The following is a 20,247-nucleotide window of genomic DNA, read 5'->3' as shown; positions in this document are numbered from 1 at the left end:
CAACAAAGTTGCCTTTGAAACCCTATCAATGTGATAACAATGGAAGAAGCACCCACTGATACCAAGACCTTCTCGTTTTGATGGGTTTAAAGTATAATACCCATTCTTGCTCTTGGGAACCGTCTCGCCAACTGACAGACGAGAGTGTACCTTGGCAAATGATCACTTTCCCAAATACTGAGAGGGATATGAAGGCACCCTATTTGTCACCACTACTACAGCAATGGTGAACAAAAGGTCTCTTAAAAGCCATTGAAAGAACAGAACCAAATCCTAACTAACAAAACCAGAAAAATACCAAATCGACTGAGGACTCTGTTCAAGGACATCACAAAGCAGCAAGTTTTAATACATCAATAGAATCTGGGTTCCTGGTGGAGTTTTGAAACTGAGAGCTAATGGTTGTGGCTCAGACACTCTACCATCTTCACCACTCCATCATCCCCCCTTCTTTATGGAGGATGAGGAGGGGAGGAGGAGGAGGAGGAGGAGGGAGAGGGGGGGAGGAGGAGGAGGAGGAGGAGGAGGAGGAGGAGGAGGAGGAGGAGGAGGAGGAGGAGGAGGAGGAGGAGGAGGAGGCAATTATCTTGTGGCAATAATGCTACCTTCTTTGCATGTTTTTAGTGTCTCCAGACTTGTTGCTTGAACTTACAATCATTAGTAGACCTTCCAAATCATGCGGTCCCGATGGTGTCCCCGCCTGGCTACTGAAACACTGTCATCTTGAACTTGCCGAAATTTTTTATAAGCTCTTCACTCAATGTTATAAAAGTGGATACATTCCTAATGACTGGAAACGAAGTAAGATTACCCCATTGATGAAAGTGCCTCACCCAGTGGAAAAGAAGGACTACCGGCCCATTGCTTTGACTAGTGTCCTAATGAAATGTTTCGAGAAGCTTATTCGCACTGAAATCATAGAATGTATTCCATCATTGGACATGTATCAGTTCGCATACCGCAGTGGAAGATCAACTGTGGATGCGTGTTTGCTGTTGGATTCAGTTCTACGCCAACATGTGGACACTTTCGGTAATTTTGCCAGGGTTTGTTTTATGGACTTTAGCTCCGCATTTAACACTCTTAGCAATTCGAACTTACTTCGTACTTTAGATGCTCATGTAAACCAGAACATCATATCACTGCTGTATCACTTTTTATTCAACAGAACTCAATATGTATACTGTGATGGGGTCAGCAGTGAAGATATTGTCACTAATACTGGTGTCCCACAAGGGTGTTGTTTATCACCATTGCTGTTTGCCGTTTATACTGATTCCTTGTCCACACTTTATAAAAATGTTTACATTATCAAATATGCAGATGATACCGCTATTGTTGGTTTGTGTAATGATAAATATCCACAGAGCATTGTCAATTACCACACAGCTATTGCGGAGACTGCTGCGTGGTGTGAAACCAATTACCTTTTTATTAACAGCTACAAAACCAAGGAATTAATTGTTGATTTCTGTTCAGTTCAGAGTCATGATCCAGTTATAATTAATGATAGTGAGGTTGAGGTTGTGTCAGATTTTAAATATTTAGGACTCATATTTAATCATACTCTCACTTGGGACTCTCATATAGGCTCAACACTTGCGAAAGTAAAGCAGCGGCTATATAGTATTTATAGGTTGGGAGGATTTGGTCTAGAATATGAGAAACAGCTTTGGCTCTTCGCTCCATGGTGCTTTCACTCATGGTCTATTGTGCTCCTGTGTGGCTCTCTTCCTGTTTCAAGACTCAACTCAATTTGATTAACAGACATTTCAGAAAGTATTATTCTATAGATTATCAGTACATTGAAGAAATTGTACTTCATTATGTAAGAGGGATTTTGACTGATCCTGACCACCCTCTCCATAAGTATTACACCACTCCATATACCCTACCTCGTATGCGTACTGAATGCTTTAGACATTCTTTTTTACTGAGGAGTATAAAGCTTTTGAACTGTCATATAACTAGATGATATTTTCATCATATTTTTGTATATATATTTTGCATATTTTTAAGCTGCGGAATCCATTTTATTTTATCTTCATTTTATGATTGATATCAATAAATTTTACTTTACTCTACTTTAAAAAAGTCAATAATGTTACGATCACATTCTTTGATTTCTTTGCATGTTTTTAGTGTCTCCAGACTTGTTGCTTGAACTTACAATCATTAGTGAATGTCACAACTTGTCTACATCATCAATCTCTCTGTAATTCAACGACAAACACTTATAATGAATACTTTAAATACTTTATTAATTTTGGTTTGATATAATCTATGCTGAAATGTAACTGACTTTTGTAAGCTATGTCGATCAAAGTGCATATATGGACTGGGGGGGGGGGGGATGGGTCGAAAAGAGCAAAGTACATCATTGATACTTACATCTATGGCAGCCATCCGATCAAACGCCCAAACAGGATGCATTTGTTGATCAAAGTGCATATGTGGCATGGTAAGGGGGGGGGGGGTGGATCAGAGTAAAGTAAAAGGGGGTGGATCAGAGTAAAGTAAAACCTTGATACTTACATCTATGGCAGCCCTCCGATCAAACGCTCCTACGGGATGCACGTGGTCGTAGAGGATGATGAGTCCCACCATCACTCGAAGGACAAACAATACCGTATCACCCTGTTGGAATCGAGTGTGGTATTCTCTGGGAAAGAGACCAAGAAAAGAAGAAACCAATTAGAGAAGAGCAGATATCACGCTCCCGTTCGGGGAGAGAAGTTAGTTCAACTTCGATGTGACACATTCCACCTTATTTATAATGTCTGACCTTGATAAGGAGAGTATCATATTTAGTTGAGAAGAGAGGGGTAATGTAAGATCATAGATTGTCACACAGCAAGAATGGAAGTTGCTACGTTGGAAATCAAAACTACAGCATGACCGAGGGCGGTATTGAAGAACTTAACATGCATAGTCTCTGGATGTGTGACCTGATTAATTCACTTTGGCTTCGGCTTTGAGTACAACGTTTCTGTATGCTGCCGTGTTGGACGAATCTAACCGTAACATGAATTACCGACTTTGCGATGCGCGTTGTTATCATTGCCGAGTTTGCAATCCACAGTAAGAGTGACTCAATCGTTTTCCCTTTCGGGAAACCAAAAAGGAAAACCCGAAATGATTTTCCTTTGAAAAGATAGTGCTAGGGTAAATTTAGGTTTTGACTGAATGAAGAAGAACAAATTCTTAACGTCCTGTTGGTGAAATTTGCATTAAAATCCTCACATACCTTTTCTGTGATATTGACAGTTGAAAGTTTCGAGTTGAGTTTTTGTACCAAAAGTGTACTTTAGTTTGCTTGTTCGCACAGATGCAGTCAACTGAGTTAATGGTAATCTGTCTCACGTATATATGTATTTAAATATATTTAAATATATATATATATATTTTTGGGGAGAAATGTACGAAAGGGAGAGCCTGGCCTACAACTTGATCCACTCTCAACTCCAGTCCCCTTACATCGAGACTGTAAACCATATGATGATGGCAGTATTAAATCAAGTGAAGTATCACGAGTGCCCTTTGAAATGGATACTATGTAACTCCTTGGTGTTGTGTTTTATACATCCTATTAAATAGACATCACATTTACCACTGACGATGGTATATAATAACTTAGTTTGTTTGGTACGCGATGCTTGCTGTGATGAAGCGTACGACCATTTCTTTTTCTACCACGATGTTTTATTTTCATGGTTGTCTCCCAGGTAACTGCCCGCAAGAGACCTACGTACATTCCATAAACACACGTTTCAATTTTCCCTCGGCAGAAACCCAAAAGAAAAGAAAAAATTGTCACAGATCCGCTCATTTTTAATCAATTACAAGAACGTAATGAATAAAAGTTAATCACGGGCATACCGTTTTAGATGTCTACTTAAACCAACCAGCAGCCGTGCCTTTTAAACAAAGGACCAGCTTTTTTTCCCTTTTAATACATACACACTGGTTACCACACCTTTGCGACATAATGTTAATGAGTACGTTACTCTAACTAACGAAACACTTGCTATTCATTTGACATGGCTGATGTCCTACAGCGTATTTTCACTTTCGCTGCGAACAGACACCCCGGTCAAAGTACACTCGTGATATACCTGGGTTTTAACTTATACTTTTAGGGAGATATGCCAAATATATATACCGAAAGAAAAAAAAAATTAGCAATCCAAAGTTGATGGCAATCTAAAGATCCATTCAGGGGTGCTTGAGCTGTGAGAATGGAAAATCGTTTTCTTTTCATTCACCTTTTCAAAATATGTGTCAATGATTTAACAAGACTGCAATCAAAGAATGCTTTGAATGGAAGGCTGAAATATTTAACCACTTCTGACCTGAATTGAGGACGCATTGTCAAACTACACAGTTCATGAGATATGAGTGCGTAAAGGACTTTGGCATTTTGACCTCTACTTATCTCAAGTGACCTTAATCCACCAAAGAGAGTGTTATCATACTCATCATCTGGTAAGCCACATGTAAAAGTATGAGATCAGCTGATGTTTTGAGATATCATATTTACAAGCATCCATGACACAATCAAACACAGACATAGGTGTGTTTTACATGCAGCCTGAGATATCATATTTACTAGCATGCATGACACAATCAAACACAGACATAGGTTTGTTTGACATTCAGCCTGAGATATCATATTTACTAGCATGCATGACACAATCAAACACACACTTAGGTGTGTTTTACATTCAGTCTGAGATATCATATTTACTAGCATGCATGACACAATCAAACACACACTTAGGTGTGTTTGACATTCAGCCTGAGATATCATATTTACTAGCATCCATGACACAATCAAACACAGACATAGGTGTGTTTGACATTCAGCCTGAGATATCATATTTACTAGCATCCATGACACAATCAAACACAGACATAGGTGTGTTTTACATTCAGCCTGAGATATCATATTTACTAGCATGCATGACACAATCAAACACAGACATAGGTGTGTTTTACATTCAGTCTGAGATATCATATTTACTAGCATCCATGACACAATCAAACACACACATAGATATGTTTTACATTCAGCCTGAGATATCATATTTACTAGCATCCATGACACAATCAAACACAGACATAGATGTGTTTTACATTCAGCCTGAGATATCATATTTACTAGCATGCATGACACAATCAAACACAGACATAGGTGTGTTTTACATTCAGTCTGAGATATCATATTTACTAGCATCCATGACACAATCAAACACACACATTGATATGTTTTACATTCAGCCTGAGATATCATATTTACTAGCATCCATGACACAATCAAACACAGACATAGGTGTGTTTGACATTCAGCCTGAGATATCATATTTACTAGCATCCATGACACAATCAAACACACACATAGGTGTGTTTTACATTCAGTCTGAGATATCATATTTACTAGCATGCATGACACAATCAAACACACACATAGGTGTGTTTTACATTCAGTCTGAGATATCATATTTACTAGCATGCATGACACAATCAAACAGACACTTAGGTGTGTTTTACATTCAGTCTGAGATATCATATTTACTAGCATCCATGACACAATCAAACACAGACATAGGTTTGTTTTACATTCAGCCTGAGATATCATATTTACTAGCATGCATGGCACAATCAAACACACACATAGGTGTGTTTTTCATTCAGCCTGAGGATCCATTGTTGTTCCCATTGCTCAAATCCACATACAGTAACCTTAACATTACCCCTTACGATGGAATTCTTCAGAGGACTTAGTGATACTTTCAAATGACTTCTGAGGACTTGGAATTCCTTTTGTTCAAGTCCTCAGTCTGTCTACAATAAGAAGCGCACACACACGAATACACCAAAACTGAAAATATGCCAACTTGACTGCATCGAATACTTGCATGTCCAACGCAAGTAACCAGAGAGCCTGTTTATAGAACTGTGCAAAAATACGCACTGCATATTCGCTTTGTGGCACTAGTTGAAAGTGAAACAGGATTATGTAACCATAGTAACAATTAAAAAACATCCAACTATTTAAAAAGCATAATAAAGAATTTTCTACTATTTTTAAAACAAAGCACTTTTAAGCATAAACATACAAACTGCTTGAGATAATTGAAACAGGACTCTGTAACTTTAGTAGCAACATTCAGAGTTATTTTAAAAATATTCTTCCAAATGACATGACACCATACTCAGGGATGTGCCCATGCTGGGCAGCACTGGGCGGCCCCGCCCAGCACTAAAAATTACCGCCCAGCACTGTCTTAAAGATCGTGAATCCCGCCCAGCACTATTATCATCTAAAATCCCGACATTCCTAACAATATATTTCACCAAAAAAAATTTAAAATTGTAAATTGTTAGCAAAACTAGCGTATGTGCTTAAAAAGCTACACAAGTGCCAGCATTTGGCATCTGAGCACCTTCAAAAATCGAAAAATTTCTCAAACGGGAGGGGGACACCCCCTCCCCCTTAGACCCCTCCCCCAGGATGGCGATCAGTATACCCGGCACTCAGGAAATCCTGGGCACATGCCTGCATACTATTACGATATCCTTAAAAATGAAAACAACCCAACAGAAAGGTAGAGCTATTTTATATTCCTTTCATGCTGCAAATTACTTCAGTCGTGTGATTGTGAGCCAGACAAAAATATGAAAATCTGTCAATGTGAACAGATGGATGTGGTATCCTTGATGCAAAGACCATTTACATCTCAAACCAACTTGAACAAATTTATACAAAATTATTGCTGATTTATTCTAAAACGTTCATTAGTGGCAAAAGTATTTGAGCTCCGCTCACCAAACCCCCCTCCCCCTGCGACTTTTGTCTGTAAATGTCACCACAGAATGTTTCAGGAAAAGATCTGGCTTTGAATATGTTAAGCAAGTTTTCATTCTATGCCAAAATATGGTAGATGAGTCAAGTTTGGTGGTAAGCGTTTATTTACCCAATTCCTCGAAACACTGCTTAAACTAAGCTAGAGCAAAAGAACATAAAAGACAACCATAAATCCTTCTAGAAGTAACACCCACGTTTTGCCACGTAACAGGAAACTACTTTGAGTGAAGGGTTTTTCTAAGGGTTTTATAGTTATTTACATCACATCGATATTTTGTTTCACAGCCCGACATACGAGGAAAAAGTTTTCTCGAGTGATTTTATAGTCACCCACTTACGACGTCTACTGCAATAAAAACCAGCTAAGGAGCAAACAAAATTTCACACCCAGGATTTTCCTTCAAACAATGTCAACTTTCAGTTTTACATCCTTCTCAATTCTTGCTAAATTAAAAGTACACAATTCAAAAGAAACCAAAACTAAACTTGGGAGAAGTAAACTAAAAAGAGAGTCATATACTAAACAAACACTCAAGTATTGGCAGTAAAAAAAGTTTTTGGCGAGTTTAGTCGCCAGCTCATATGGAAAGGTATCTTATACTAGAATTATCCCGAACGCGATTGCAGTCTTGAACAAGCAACGACACTCTTCTAGAATTTCTTACGTGATGAATATTCATTAGTAAGTATCTAATGAATATGAATGATGTCATTCATATTAGCAGCCAGTTGGGACAATTTCCTAATGCTAATACCTCTCTAAACTGTACTTCAAAATCATGCTCTCAAATTAAGCACTGGTATTGTCAGTACAAACAGTTCCTAACCTTGATCTGATAGAAACATGATATTCGTACTGCTCGTACTGACAATAAGAGTGCTCTGAAAGCGGGGCATGACACTACAGTATAGAAACAATCGTCCCAACTGGGTTGCTAATGAATACTAAACATTTTACATCCTCTAAACATAAAAAAATATATACTGGAAACTTTGAACTTTTCCTATTACTTGAGATGAAACTCGACCTTGAAGGAATTTTGGTAAGGGAATTTTAGTTATGACTTACAAAATTCAACATAAAGCACTGCTTTAAAAGGAAGACATTGTTTGTTGCTATGATTTGTCAAATTTGATTGGCATTTGCCTCAAAGCAGTCCAATCATGTGTTGTTGACTAGATGAATCACTCTGAAAATGAAATGTTTCAAGTCAGGCAATATTTCTGGCAACACAGCCCTTAAACCAAGTTATAAAGCCACTGGTGTTACTTGTTTTTCCATGTGTGTTTGCATCCTATTATCTACCCTTTGAATATTAATAAGTCTAAAATATGCATGGTTTCTATTACAGTTATTTGGCTCTTATTGTGACAAATCAGAGTTTAATTAATGTTAAGAATATCAACAGGTTAATCTAGGCCTACCACGCTTTCATACCACAAATGATTAGCCTAGCCTACTTTTACATATATAAGAATATCAACAGGTTAATCTAGACCTACCAAACTTCCATAGCAGTATTGAAAAATAATAATTGAGCCTGAAAGAATAGGTGGGACTGTTGGAAATGTTTCCTGAACTGAACTCATAATAAGAATTCAAAACAAACTGAAACACAGACAGACTAGTTATGACTCACTTATTCTCTAACATCACTCGGCAGACTGCTGTCATGGTACTGAGAATGTCCGTTGTGTTCTCAATCGGAAGTTCTTTGTTCTGTGGAAGTGAAAAAATCGAGCAAGGATGTCAAGTATTCATCTGAGAGTTCAATCAATTTTGGACCAGAAAATATGCCCAGTGCTTTCTGATCGATCTCAAGAGCAGCAATTTGCATTGATTTTGAAAAACCCTTCAGTTCCATTCTCTTTTGCACTAGTTCTCTGTGTTAACAAATTGAAACATTAAACAAGGTATGGGATGACTAATTCTTCAAAACCCAACTAGTGATCGCATCAACCAATCATCAATGAATGCCCTTTACTACAAGACAATCGTAACAGTGGCATCATCCAATGCCCTTACCTACAAGACAAGCTTAACAGTGGCATCATCCAATACCATACCCAAAAAGACAAATTTTGCAGTGATACCACCACTCATTGCCTTTACTCAATAAACCAACTAACAACAGCATCAACCAATGCCCTAATGTACAAGACAAAGTTTGCAGTGGCCTCATTGCCTAACCTCCAAGAAAAAAATAAGCAATGGTATCCCTGATGGTATTAAATAACTTACCCACAAATGACAAACTTAGCGGTGGCATCATTCAATTACTTACCTCTCGGACAAACTAACTGCATTACCCCTGACATATACTTAGTTATGGTATCACTCAATGCATTACCTCTCAGACAAACTTAGTTGTAATATTTCTCAATGTCTTACCTCTGAAACAAACAAAGTGATGGTATCACTCAATGACTTACCTCTGAGACAAACTAAGTGATGCTATCACTCAATGCATTACCTCTGAGATATACTTAGTGATGGTATCCAAGGGACGAAATAGTTTTAGAGAATTGATTAGCAATAATTGCTCGACAATTCTTGGAAATAGCAATTAGCATTAGCAGGTACTGCATCTTTTGCTAATCAAAAGTAATATTGATTAGCAACTGGCAATTCTTGGGTAGCAAATTGCTATGCGAACCCAGTTATTTCGTCCCTTGGTATCACTCAATGCATTACCTCTGAGACAAACTTAGTTGTAATATTTCTCAATGACTTACCTCTGAGACAAAGTAAGTGATGCCCTCATTCACTGCATTACCTCTGAGACAAACTTAGTTGTGATATTTCTAACAGCAGTACCCTTGGGTTATACTTAGTGATGGTATCATTCAATGACTTACCTCTGAGACAAACTTAGTTGTGATATTTCTAACAGCAGTACCCTTGGGATATACTAAGTGATGCTATCACTCAATGACCTACCTCTGAGATAAACTAAGTGATGCTATCACTCAATGACTTACCTCTGAGACAAACTAAGTGATGGTATCACTCAATGACTTACCTCTGAGACAAACTTAGTGGTTGCATCACTCAATGTTTGCAGCATGGGAGTGGGCTGTGCATAGAATAATGACATCCTGTTAGCCATTTCATTGTTTACAGCTAATGACATGTCCCCTGAGCTCTCCTGTCCAGGGAAAGATCAAGAAAGAGAAAATAGACGTAAATCAATGGGAACTCCAAAAGTTTAATCAAGCATACCAATTCCATTTTTTTAAACTTTACAACACTTACCTCATTTTGTTCTTGAATCTCCTTAACACTTGCTTGTATCACTTAAAGTTGATAACTGCCCTCAAATATGCTAGAATATGCCTGGTCAGTCAGGTTAAAATTTCAACAGGAAATTTTTCACTGCCACCAAATCAAATCATTTTTCTCTCATTGAAACAACTTTTGTCAATTTGAACCTTTTTCAATGTCAGGGAAAAGTTTAGTGTTTGCGCTATACAGCAAGGAAAGTGCTTTCTTCAAGCAAGTCTTTAGCGTGCTAACAATTTATGGGAAACACCAATGACCTCCTTCATATCTAAAAATATTACAAATTAATTGATATTCCTGGAAAATGATTCACATTTCCTTCAAGAAGAATGGTTGTGCTTGCAGTTTAACTTTCAGTTTTACATCCTTCTCAATTTTTGCTAAATTAAAAGTACACAATTCAAAAGAAGTATTGTTCGAACAGAGACATTTCTGATCGCTCGGTTGCATTTCTGTCACGAGAGATATTTCAAATGTTACTGGGTGGATGATACTTACCTGTCTCCAATGTACTAATGCACTCTCCCATCTCACTGTTCTACTCACTGGAAAAATTTTAACACTGTGCCCACTCCCTTTCCCCCCCCCCTGCCCCACCTCTTCCAGTCCACAGCCCTCTGCCTCTTCCTTTCAGTAGAGTTAAAACCAACAAATGCGAGGAGATTCAGAGATTAAAATCTATGTGCAGTTAGGCCGAATTAGACCCCCCCCCCCCCTTGAATGGTTGATTCGTTAAGATGATCTTACACATATCCTTCATGAACTAAACGTGAAATACTAACAATAGTGTCTATACACGTATGTGTGGAGGGTAACTTGAATACTAAGCATGCCACGATAAAGTAGCTTTCTTTCAGTCCATTCTGGGAAATTTGTTAACAATAAATCCACACAAAAACATGTTCACAATGCAGTTCATAGGCTTGCCTAGTTGAACTTTATTTCGAGAAGAACAGTGAGAATTGAGACGGTCTGACAAATTTCCCGTCCGATTTCTGCGTGTGATTCTAAATCGCCCTGGAATGTATTTAACTTAAGATGCTGAGTAGTTACACATGTGAATTTGGGAGAAGTCGAATTCGAGTTAACTACTACTTATACCTCCAATTTTTTCCAGACCATTTCAGATGGGGTAACCCTTGGGATATTCTTCTGTATGAAGAAACCCAATATACCTTGTCCTGCCAGTGGTCGAACCTAGGACCTCCCAGATGCTGGGCTTTAAACCTCCCATATGATGGGCTTTATTGCTTTTAATAGCCACCGCATTTATCCACTCGACCGTAGCAGTGGTCTTCGTGAGTGCTATAGTGCATTAATTAATACTAAAATGCTAAAGTGTTGGTCTGAGACTAATGGATCAAATACAAACAAATAAAAATCATTTTTTGACTCGATACCTGATATTCATTTGACAAAGAAATCAGGAGGGTTGGTTTAGTTAGGTCAATTTGCAATCTCATTTTTGAGAGAACAAGCTGTGGGCTTGATGACAATGTCTACTAGAGTCAAAAGAAGGGTGCTTCGAAAGAGTCAATCTTAGACGACGAGTCTTAAAGAAGTGTTCATATCAGACCAACCCACGAGCAGACTCTACCAATTAAAATAACCCTCTGTTTTGACTCGTGCTCGGACAGAAGTGTGTCGGGTCGAAGGTCAGAGACTCTGACAAGGGGGTTGAATGTACGCACCTGACTGGCCATTCTCATCCTACTCAAAGTTCTTCTGTAATAACTAAAATCATTCTGTATGGCAGGATTAGTCATCTGGCAACAAAAAAACAAAATGGAAAAAAAAGATGAATACACCACTGGATTGCACCAAATCATCTCTACGGCAGACGTAATGGAAAAGAGTTACGAACAAAGAGACAACAAGGAAACAACCAATGAAATGATCTGTTAGTGAAAGCCATTACTATTAACTCACTATTACAAGGCATTCCTTGAGCAATGTCTTAACTAAATCTTTATATTAAAACAATCTCTTTCCTGGACTGCCAGTTCCTGGTAACTTTGTGTTTATGTTTCAACGATTCATATTTCCTTTATAATTCAAAGGCCACACTTACGACCTGTTCCTTTTTACGAAGATGTACTTATGAATTGTGTTGTGATAACTGTCCTTTTGGCTGGAGAGCTGGCCGAATGGTACGGTTTGCGCTTCGACAGTTGAAATCTCAAAAGGAGAGCAAACTTGGACTAGTGTCAAATCAAAATGGATGACACTTGGGTATTAGAAACTCATTGAATCCAAAAGGTGTCATACAACTCAACACAACAGAAGTGATAGTTACATGGATTAAAGGAATTGTCTGGTGGAAGATTTTGATACATTGTCCTTATAGTTATTATTTTTCTCTTTCTAACCATGTAAAAATTGTCCCCATTCGACGTTTTCTTCTTGTAGAAATCTGGTTTTCAAATTCACCAGTTTCTCACCAAAAGTACCGTTTGTTCGAACGCTTCAATATGGTGATTGACGTAGTGCTTGCAGATAGGCAAAACAGGCGACTTGAAGTTAGCACTCCCAATTCCGCAGCAAATTAACTCACGTGTAAGCACATTGAATTGCCTCATATATATAACGTACATACTCGCGAACGTATATACTACGATGCTCAGTTGGTGTACTTGTATAGCGTTACACATAGTACACTCACACTCAAACCACAGTTCATTAACTGTTCTTCGAAATCTCTGAAATAAAATTCACGGATCAAATTAACAGTAAAATGAAACTTATAAAGTATTCATTAAACCGAAAGATGAAACTTGGCGGGATCGATGTCATCGCAGAACTGTCCGATTGTAAACGTTACAGTAGCCTATACACGCGAACATTCTTCGCGCTGGAGCTGGATACCGCGATGTATAAACAACGAAGAGCCTGCTGTTAAAACTTATCTTGTGTTACACAAAGACCACGAAACCACCGATCTACTACATATATTGCGGCTTAAGGAGTTTTTTAAATCATATCTAATTTATAAGAAATTTCACCGGAAATTATTGAAGAAATTGATCGAATCGTTGTCAGAGCAGAATATAGCACTGAGAAGCTTAGGCTTCGCAGAACTGTCCGATTGTCAACGTTTGAGTACAGCCTACATGCGAACATTTTTCGCGTTGGAGCTGGATAGCGCGATGTATAGCCTGAACAACTCAGAGTCTGCTGTTAAAATTTACCTTGTGTTACACAAAGACCACGGAACCACCGCTCAAGTACATGGCGGCTTAAGGAGTTTTTGAAAACATATCTAATTTTTAAGAAATTTCACCGGAAATTAAGGAAGAAATTTATCTGTATACAAACGCTGTTTTTGTTGTGATTACCGTATAGGTACTGTGCGGAGGGTGGGTTATGACGCAATCTGCTATGGCAGAGCTGACGTCACGTATTGTACTGTTCAAATCATATTTGAAATGTCTATCCATAACGATTAAAAAATCGTTTCTCTGTCAAACGCAACAGTAGCGTTCTCATACTTTGACAACATGTTTGGAAAATTATTTACTATTTTTTAAGGTAACTTCTTTGGGCCACCAGACAATCCTTTTAAGTTTTACATTAAGGCAACGTTTTTCTGATTTTAAAAGACACGACTAAGAAAAAATGTCTAGAGTCTAAGACTTGTAAGGAGTGAGTCACCTTACATCCAGAAACGAGAAATTAAAACAGAGAAATATCTTAACGGTTGTCAAAACAAGGAACTATGTTTCTTCACGATGCTATTTGTGATATACAGGCTACATTAATAAAACCTCTTTACAGCCACTTAATGAATTAACCAAGGCTATTAATTATTATCAGATGTTTTCACACTAAATTTAAAGTTCAGACGGCAAATGATACCTTCAAGAACATCTTAGGGTTGAGGAGGATAGGCAGCGGTTATGGGGGGGGGGGGGGAGGGCAGTCTGAAGGGAGGAGACAGTTGGGGGACAAGATGAGCCAGATTATAGGGGGGTGAGGAGGAGGGTGTGTGCAGATGTCAAGTTTGGAAGCAGAATGAAAAAAGGGATGGACAAATAGCTTTATCTTCATATCAGGGTAGAGGGTGGGGAAGGGTGTGAAATTGGGCGAGATATTAAATGTTAACCCACAGATTATGGGTACGGGGAGGCAGGCGGTAGAGATTGACCGGGGGGGATTGGGTGGGCATGGTCGTAGGAATGGGAAACTGTCAACTTGTCTGTTTATACCTTCAGATCGTCAAATCTAAGTGTGAAGTCTAAGATTTCTGCAAACTGTTTAGCGGTCGCCTGTTGGATCTCCAGGTGTTCCTTGGCTGACATATCCGTTGAACAAATGATGAAGAGAAGGCTCTTGACCGCACGAGCTGGAAAAAAAAAAAACACACACAAAAATTGAGAGAAAATCGTGAACAAATAGCAAAAGACAGCAAAGATCGAGCTACTCAGACCGGGATGCGATCCGAATAGTTAAGTGTGCTCGTATAGTCCGTCATACTCACAGACACACACACTAGTTACTGTATGACATATATATATATATATCCTACCGATGTCTTAAATGATCTTTTTTGGCACTCCTGACAGGTTCTGATACAAACATATCATCACCAGGCATGGTTTTCATCAGATTTGAAGCACTTTTTTGTCGAGAATTAAGGAAATCATATTTTGATCAACAAGATATTCAGTGTGATGTAACAGCCTTTATTCTTACTATTTTTACTCTGTGCCGAATATGAAATGTCACAAACAGATCATACATAATGCACGGGCACTAGATGATGTGTAATTAGTCAGTTGTTGCAAGGGAATCTACACAGGGGGAACCAGACAGGGGGCAGGGGTGGGGTAAGGTTGGGGGAACGTTTCTCTGCTCATCTGGGCCGGTCATCTTATAAGGATTGGTAAAGCCGAGTGCCAAAACACACAGCACTGCCTTCCTCGATCTGTTTTGTTTCTTACAAAAACTAAACAATTTTCGTTCACCCTTGCAGTAACAGATTATTTTCTAATTTTTTTCTACTCCCATTTTGTCTATTACTTTTGCTTTTGGTTTCTGAGAATTCCAAATATCTCGACACTTTTGTCAATTTAATCTAGTCATTTCCACATGCCTCTATGCACATTCCACGGCACAAACTACAGTGCCCTAGGCATTCTCAATGAATCTGTGCAAATAACGATAGTCAACAACCGCCTAGCACATAACGACGAAAGTGAAAACTGGAAGCTATTTTTGGCGGAAAAGATCTTATTAATGACAAATAGAGAGAAAAACATCCCCACAATAAAACTTCTCTCGTATGACGGCTGTAATTACCTCGACGGTGTTCTCGTCCATTAAACATGAGAATGCTTCTAACTCGGGACGAGATCTAATCAAAACCAAATCGCAGGTTTATAGAAAAACTGTTTACACAAGGGCAAGCCGTGCAAACACTGCAACAATTCTTGACGACAAGTTTCGTATCCAAGTATTGATTTGTAAATTGTCATTCACAATTAATGATTAATTTGCCCAGGGTTCCATCCCATTACAAGTGAACTTACAAACTCTACTATTTACTATCGTGCAAGTTAACGGAGATGACTCGAACCAACGGTCTGTGAGTCTAGGTCAGTCCAAATTATGAAAGTGTCATCTTCGACACGCTTCTCTGACCTCGGCTCCAACCATAGATACTAATAATAATAATCATAATCAGCAGTTATTTTTTACAACGCTTATGTAACCATAAATGTGGGAGAAACCTGCAAGGGCTTATGGATTACAACTTACATGTCGGGTGGCTTCAAATTCAACATTTTAACTCAAATTTGGAATCTTTTCGAATTAGAAAGTCATTTCAGATGGGAAGACCATAGATTGCTCTTGGATGAAAAACCCACCTCACTATGACCCTGCCGGGTATCGAACTCGGAACCTCCCGATTGCTATGCCTCATTGCTTCAAATGCCACCGCCTTTATCCACTGGGCCATAGCACCCGGATAAGATGGGGTCCATGACTAACTCTTCATTCTCCCTAGGGGTCCATTGATGGAGCAAAGGTTTAGAGTCTAACATGTAGTTCATAGCGGCCTACTGCTAATTTACACTGCTCTCTGTAATATGGGAATGTCTCGGGCAATAAACTGGATAAGTGACTTTTGCGACAGATAATTCTCCAGGCCTGAATCATACAAAATGTATACTTGTCCAGTGACGCAACAAATCACTTTTTCAACTGAGATCAGTCAAAATCTTATCAAAGAAAATATAAAGTAAAATATTATAGCAGAATAAGTGTTGACACTCACCAACTTCTATTGAATATTCATAGTAGTTTCTTAACCTTACAACCAATGGGCACACAGCAGCCCAAGCTTTCTCCTGATACTCCTCATTGTTTGGATGTGATATTGCCTAAAAGAGAAACCAAAGAGGAGGAGACTTAAATAACAAGAACCCATCCAAAAAAAATGAAAAAATTAAGAGAGAAGAGGTAAACGTGGTTTTCATTTTAGCACTTAACGTAAAACAAAACAAAAACAACAAACAAAAAAACAAAAAAAAAAACCGATTATTTTAGAACAATCTACAGAGAACTGTATCTCAAATTCTGATTCCTCAAGGAGAGAGTTTCTATCGGCTTTTCATGACGCAACGCAATTTTATCAAGTTATTGGCCGCTCATCATCAAACAACACATCTATAGATCTCGGGACGAACAGCAACCCTGATTGCATTTGACACGTAAAAGTATTTTATATCCCACAGAAGTCAAAATCAATGATATATTTCCACACATCAATATTTAATTTTTTTTTCAAAAGTTCATTGTGTTTTCTTGTATCGTAACAAGGACACCTAAGGGAATAACTTTGAGATTACACTCTTTTTGCTTTGGCATTAGATGATAATGGTAATACCCTCTATTCTTTACATGTCTGATCATTTCATTCTAATCCTAGGTCTGCAAATTACCTCATGGTTTGGTGTACCTTTTCCTAGCCTAATTTGCATATTAAATTTGGGGTGGAATAAAATGAATAAAATCAGTAGCGTTGAGAGGTAAAATTCAAATTGCTCCCTCCCTCCGTTCTTACAGTACAGTAACCCTGATTGCATTTGACATGTAAAAGTATTTTATATCCTAGCCTAATTTGCATATCAAATTTGGGATGGAATAAAATGAATAAAATTATTAGCGTTGAGAGGTTAAATTCAAAGTGCTCCCTCCCTCCGTTCTTACAGTACAGTAACCCTGATTGCATTTGACATGTAAAAGTATTTTATATCCTAGCCTAATTTGCATATCAAATTTGGCATGGAATAAAATGAATAAAATCAGTAGCGTTGAGAGGTAAAATTCAAAGTGCTCCCTCCCTCCGTTCTTACAGTACAGTAACCCTGATTGCATTTGACATGTAAAAGTATTTTATATCCTAGCCTAATTTGCATATCAAATTTGGGATGGAATAAATGAATAAATCATTAGCGTTTGAGAGGTTAAATTCAAAGTGCTTCCCTCCCTCCTTTGTTCTTACAAATCTGATCTCGTCACCGGCTCCTTGGTATTGCTGTAGGTCTTCCAACACCTTGATTGCATTGGTCAGGACTCCACTGACCACATCAAAGATCTCTTTCTCACCATCTGTTGGTTGCGCATCTGTATAAAAAAAAAGGAAAAGAAAGAAGAAAGAAAAATTAGTTTTGAATTTTAAATAAAAATTTAAAATCAATACAAATTTAATATAATTTTGAAATTTCTTATGTACTATGCGCCTTGTAAGAGAGAACAATGTCAAATGACCTTGATTTCTTGCTGTCGAGTGACGTCGAGATCACTCGAGGAACGATAGATCTAGAGTGCTGGGGTTGTGAGGAGACAGGTAATGGAGACCATGTAAGTAAATAAGGTTAATACCCAGCAACTTTGTAAAAGGTTGTTCATTCGCGGTGGGACGTATGGGGCGCAGTGCTGACATGTATCCATTCACGTAACTTTTTAAGTAAACTTTGGGAATGTGCAAAATTCATAACAGGTTAAAGACATATATAGCAAAAAGCAGTCAGTTGGTTCTATACTGCTAATACTATATACTGTCCTCTCAGCAAATTGAACTAAATCCTATAGCATTTAATGCTAATAAGTCTCATGCTTATAAAATGAAACTATCGGCATTTGTGCATATTTATTCTGACCGATTGTTATCTATCTTCTGACCTTGGCCATTATGTTTTGCATGGGCTATTATTAACATTTATGGAGTGCTGGTTGGTAAAATTGTGATGACTTATGCAAAGAAAAGCAATAAAAAATGTACTATATATTGCTCACTTAAAGTGGAAAGTAAACATTGTAAACGAAGGGTAATTTTTAATGTTTTGCCAATCCAATTTACAGTGTACAGATATATGGATCGAGGCTTAGTACTTATATGTACCGTAACAACCTTACAGAATATGCTTATGTCTTAAATACTACATTACCCTTTGGACTTTAAGATACTTTTGGAAAACTCCTGTAACTTCTACAGACTTATGAAATATCATTTCTATGACAGTACTGTACGGGGTGGGTACACCAGGTAATCTAACCATTGTGAACAATGCATTACGGGTCACATTAACTGATTTTGGAAGTTGATTATTATTCACTCTACGACTCTATGGCAAAGATATGCATGCGAGAAAACTCAATTCATTGAGTGCCTTTGCTGCTCATGCTGGAGATTGTATGCAGCATCACCAAACTATAAAATGGTTGCAAAATCACAAACAAAAATTTCGTGAAAATTACGTGTAGTCTACTTCCGGGTGGTAGATACGGAAGGAGGAATTAGTGGGCGTGGCCCAGGGAGCGAGGGCGCAGTGCTAAGACGTTTCCAAATGTGTAGTTAGGTAGATCTAGGAAAGTGCAATTGTGGAGTGGGAGACAGGTAAGAGAGGAGCGAAGTTAATCTATAAAATGATAGCTCTGTTTGGGGGACCTTTAAATTTAATAAATAACAAAGCACATATAATACTGTTCATATATATTAATATATATCAATGTAATTGAAATTGAAGGAAGTTGGCAAATCCAGAACAGTGCAAAAACTTCCTAGTCTCCACCAGGTTTCGAACCCGGGCCTCCCGCTTTTTATGCGGACACCCTAACCAACTAGGCTATGGACGCTGATTGTATGTCCAGAGGTTCGAAAACGGTAAGGGAGGTGGTAATTCCACTGTAGGCATTGATAAATACAGCTCTAACATCCTAAAGAAGTTCTCTACTCTTTGAAATTGACAGAACACTGAGAGGTTACTTTACGATTGGACCAACAGCAAACTTATTTCAATCACTTAATGTGTTCTCCTTTTTAACCCTTCGGTTAAAAAAAAAAATTGCTGCAAAATTTTGCAGTTGATTCAAAAAGTAAAGAAATTCTTGTTTTCAAAATAACTTTGAAACTCTTGGACTGATCCTTTCAATGAATTGTATATATATATATATATATATATATATATATATATATATATATGTATGTATAAGCAAGGGGTTGAACATGAAAGTAAAAGAAAGTGTGAAATGTTACAAAGACACTTCAAACAGTCTTTGATAAAGACTTAACTCCGTCTGCTTGCCGCAACAGAAGCATTGCTAAATGGCTTCATAAACTCTTCACTACACAATGTAGTGGTACCACTCACCTAAAGTTACTGAAACTCTGCTGAAAAGATTCTTAATTAGCTGATGAATTAATTAGTGAGGGAAGTTTGTTAATGGTTGATTAATGATCAAACAGCTTGTGTGATGTAACAGAATGAATTTTTTTTTAAATTATTAACATTAATTTTCAAGGAATAATCTGACATTGTATTGATTCAATTGATTAGTACACTGTACTTTAGGAAGGGCTGGAGAGAGAGGGAGTTGTGCACAGGTTGTGATTAATGTGTAAAAGTCAGTTGGCCTACTTACTTTTACACATTCCCCTACACAGGCTCTTTAGTGGATAAGCAGTTTGCTTACAGTTTTATTTTATTTTTTATTTAGGTTGTGATTAAGTCTGCATGATGTTTAATATGGTCAATGCCTATGTTTTACAGGTTAGGTGAATGGGAATATGTTTGGTTTGTGTGGAGGCAGG

General features: G+C 37.9%; 1 protein-coding gene across 1 annotated transcript in view; it reads right to left on the bottom strand.

Annotated features, from left to right (window-relative positions):
* LOC139974376 (CYFIP-related Rac1 interactor B-like) overlaps positions 1-20,247 on the bottom strand; it is a 72,390-nt gene that overhangs the window by 13,658 nt on the left and 38,485 nt on the right. The window contains exons 3-9 of the mRNA XM_071981486.1: positions 17,659-17,780; positions 16,429-16,534; positions 14,357-14,493; positions 11,843-11,917; positions 9,892-10,017; positions 8,509-8,588; positions 2,536-2,662 (exon numbers count right to left, since the gene is read on the bottom strand). Coding sequence (XP_071837587.1) covers positions 2,536-2,662; positions 8,509-8,588; positions 9,892-10,017; positions 11,843-11,917; positions 14,357-14,493; positions 16,429-16,534; positions 17,659-17,780 — 773 coding nt within the window. The remainder of the gene's footprint in view (positions 1-2,535; positions 2,663-8,508; positions 8,589-9,891; positions 10,018-11,842; positions 11,918-14,356; positions 14,494-16,428; positions 16,535-17,658; positions 17,781-20,247) is intronic.

Source organism: Apostichopus japonicus, chromosome 9 (assembly GCF_037975245.1).
Source record: "Apostichopus japonicus isolate 1M-3 chromosome 9, ASM3797524v1, whole genome shotgun sequence".
NCBI lineage: Eukaryota > Metazoa > Echinodermata > Holothuroidea > Aspidochirotida > Stichopodidae > Apostichopus > Apostichopus japonicus.
This window is presented reverse-complemented; position numbering and strand designations above follow the sequence as displayed.